At 54.5% G+C, this 565-nt stretch overlaps 1 protein-coding gene across 1 annotated transcript in view; it reads right to left on the reverse strand.

The window, feature by feature from the left end:
* Positions 1 to 344: 344 nt before the first annotated feature.
* The window catches only part of LOC127751673 (gastrula zinc finger protein XlCGF57.1-like), a gene marked incomplete at both ends in the record, with an annotated part of 11337 nt that continues 11116 nt past the window's right edge, over positions 345 to 565 (reverse strand). The window contains one exon of the mRNA XM_052275614.1: positions 345 to 523. Within this exon, the coding sequence (XP_052131574.1) occupies positions 345 to 523 (179 nt within the window). The remainder of the gene's footprint in view (positions 524 to 565) is intronic.

Here is a 565-nt window from a genome sequence, read left to right on the forward strand (position 1 = left end):
GACGAGGCACTCAAAAGGCCTCTCTCCTGTGTGTGTCCGGAGGTGTACGCGGAGGTTACACATTACAGCAAATTTCTTGTTGCAGAGTGTACACTCGAAGGGCTTCTCTCCGGTGTGGGTCCGGAGGTGTGTGCGCAAAGAACCAGACCACGCGAATTTCTTCTTGCAGAGTGTACACTCAAAAGGCGTCTCTCCTGTGTGTGTCCGGAGGTGAAGGCGCAGCTGATGTTCACGCGCGAACTTCTTGGGGCAGAGTGTACATCCGAAGGGCTTCTCACCTGTGTGAGTCCGGAGGTGAACGCGCAGATTCTTGTCATGCGCGAACTTCTTGGAGCAGAACGTACATTCGAAGGGCTTCTCTCCTGTGTGGGTCCGGAGGTGTTGGCGCAGATTCTTGTCATGCGCGAACTTCTTGGAGCAGAGTGTACATTCGAAGGGCTTCTCTCCTGTGTGGGTCCGGAGGTGTTGGCGCAGATGCAGAGCACCACTAAATTTCTTGCCGCAGACACTACACTCAAAAGGCCTCTCTCCTGTGTGGGTTCGGAGATGTGTGTCCAAGTTGACC

Source organism: Frankliniella occidentalis, unplaced genomic scaffold, assembly GCF_000697945.3.
Source record: "Frankliniella occidentalis isolate FOCC.00 unplaced genomic scaffold, Focc_3.1 Scaffold697, whole genome shotgun sequence".
NCBI lineage: Eukaryota > Metazoa > Arthropoda > Insecta > Thysanoptera > Thripidae > Frankliniella > Frankliniella occidentalis.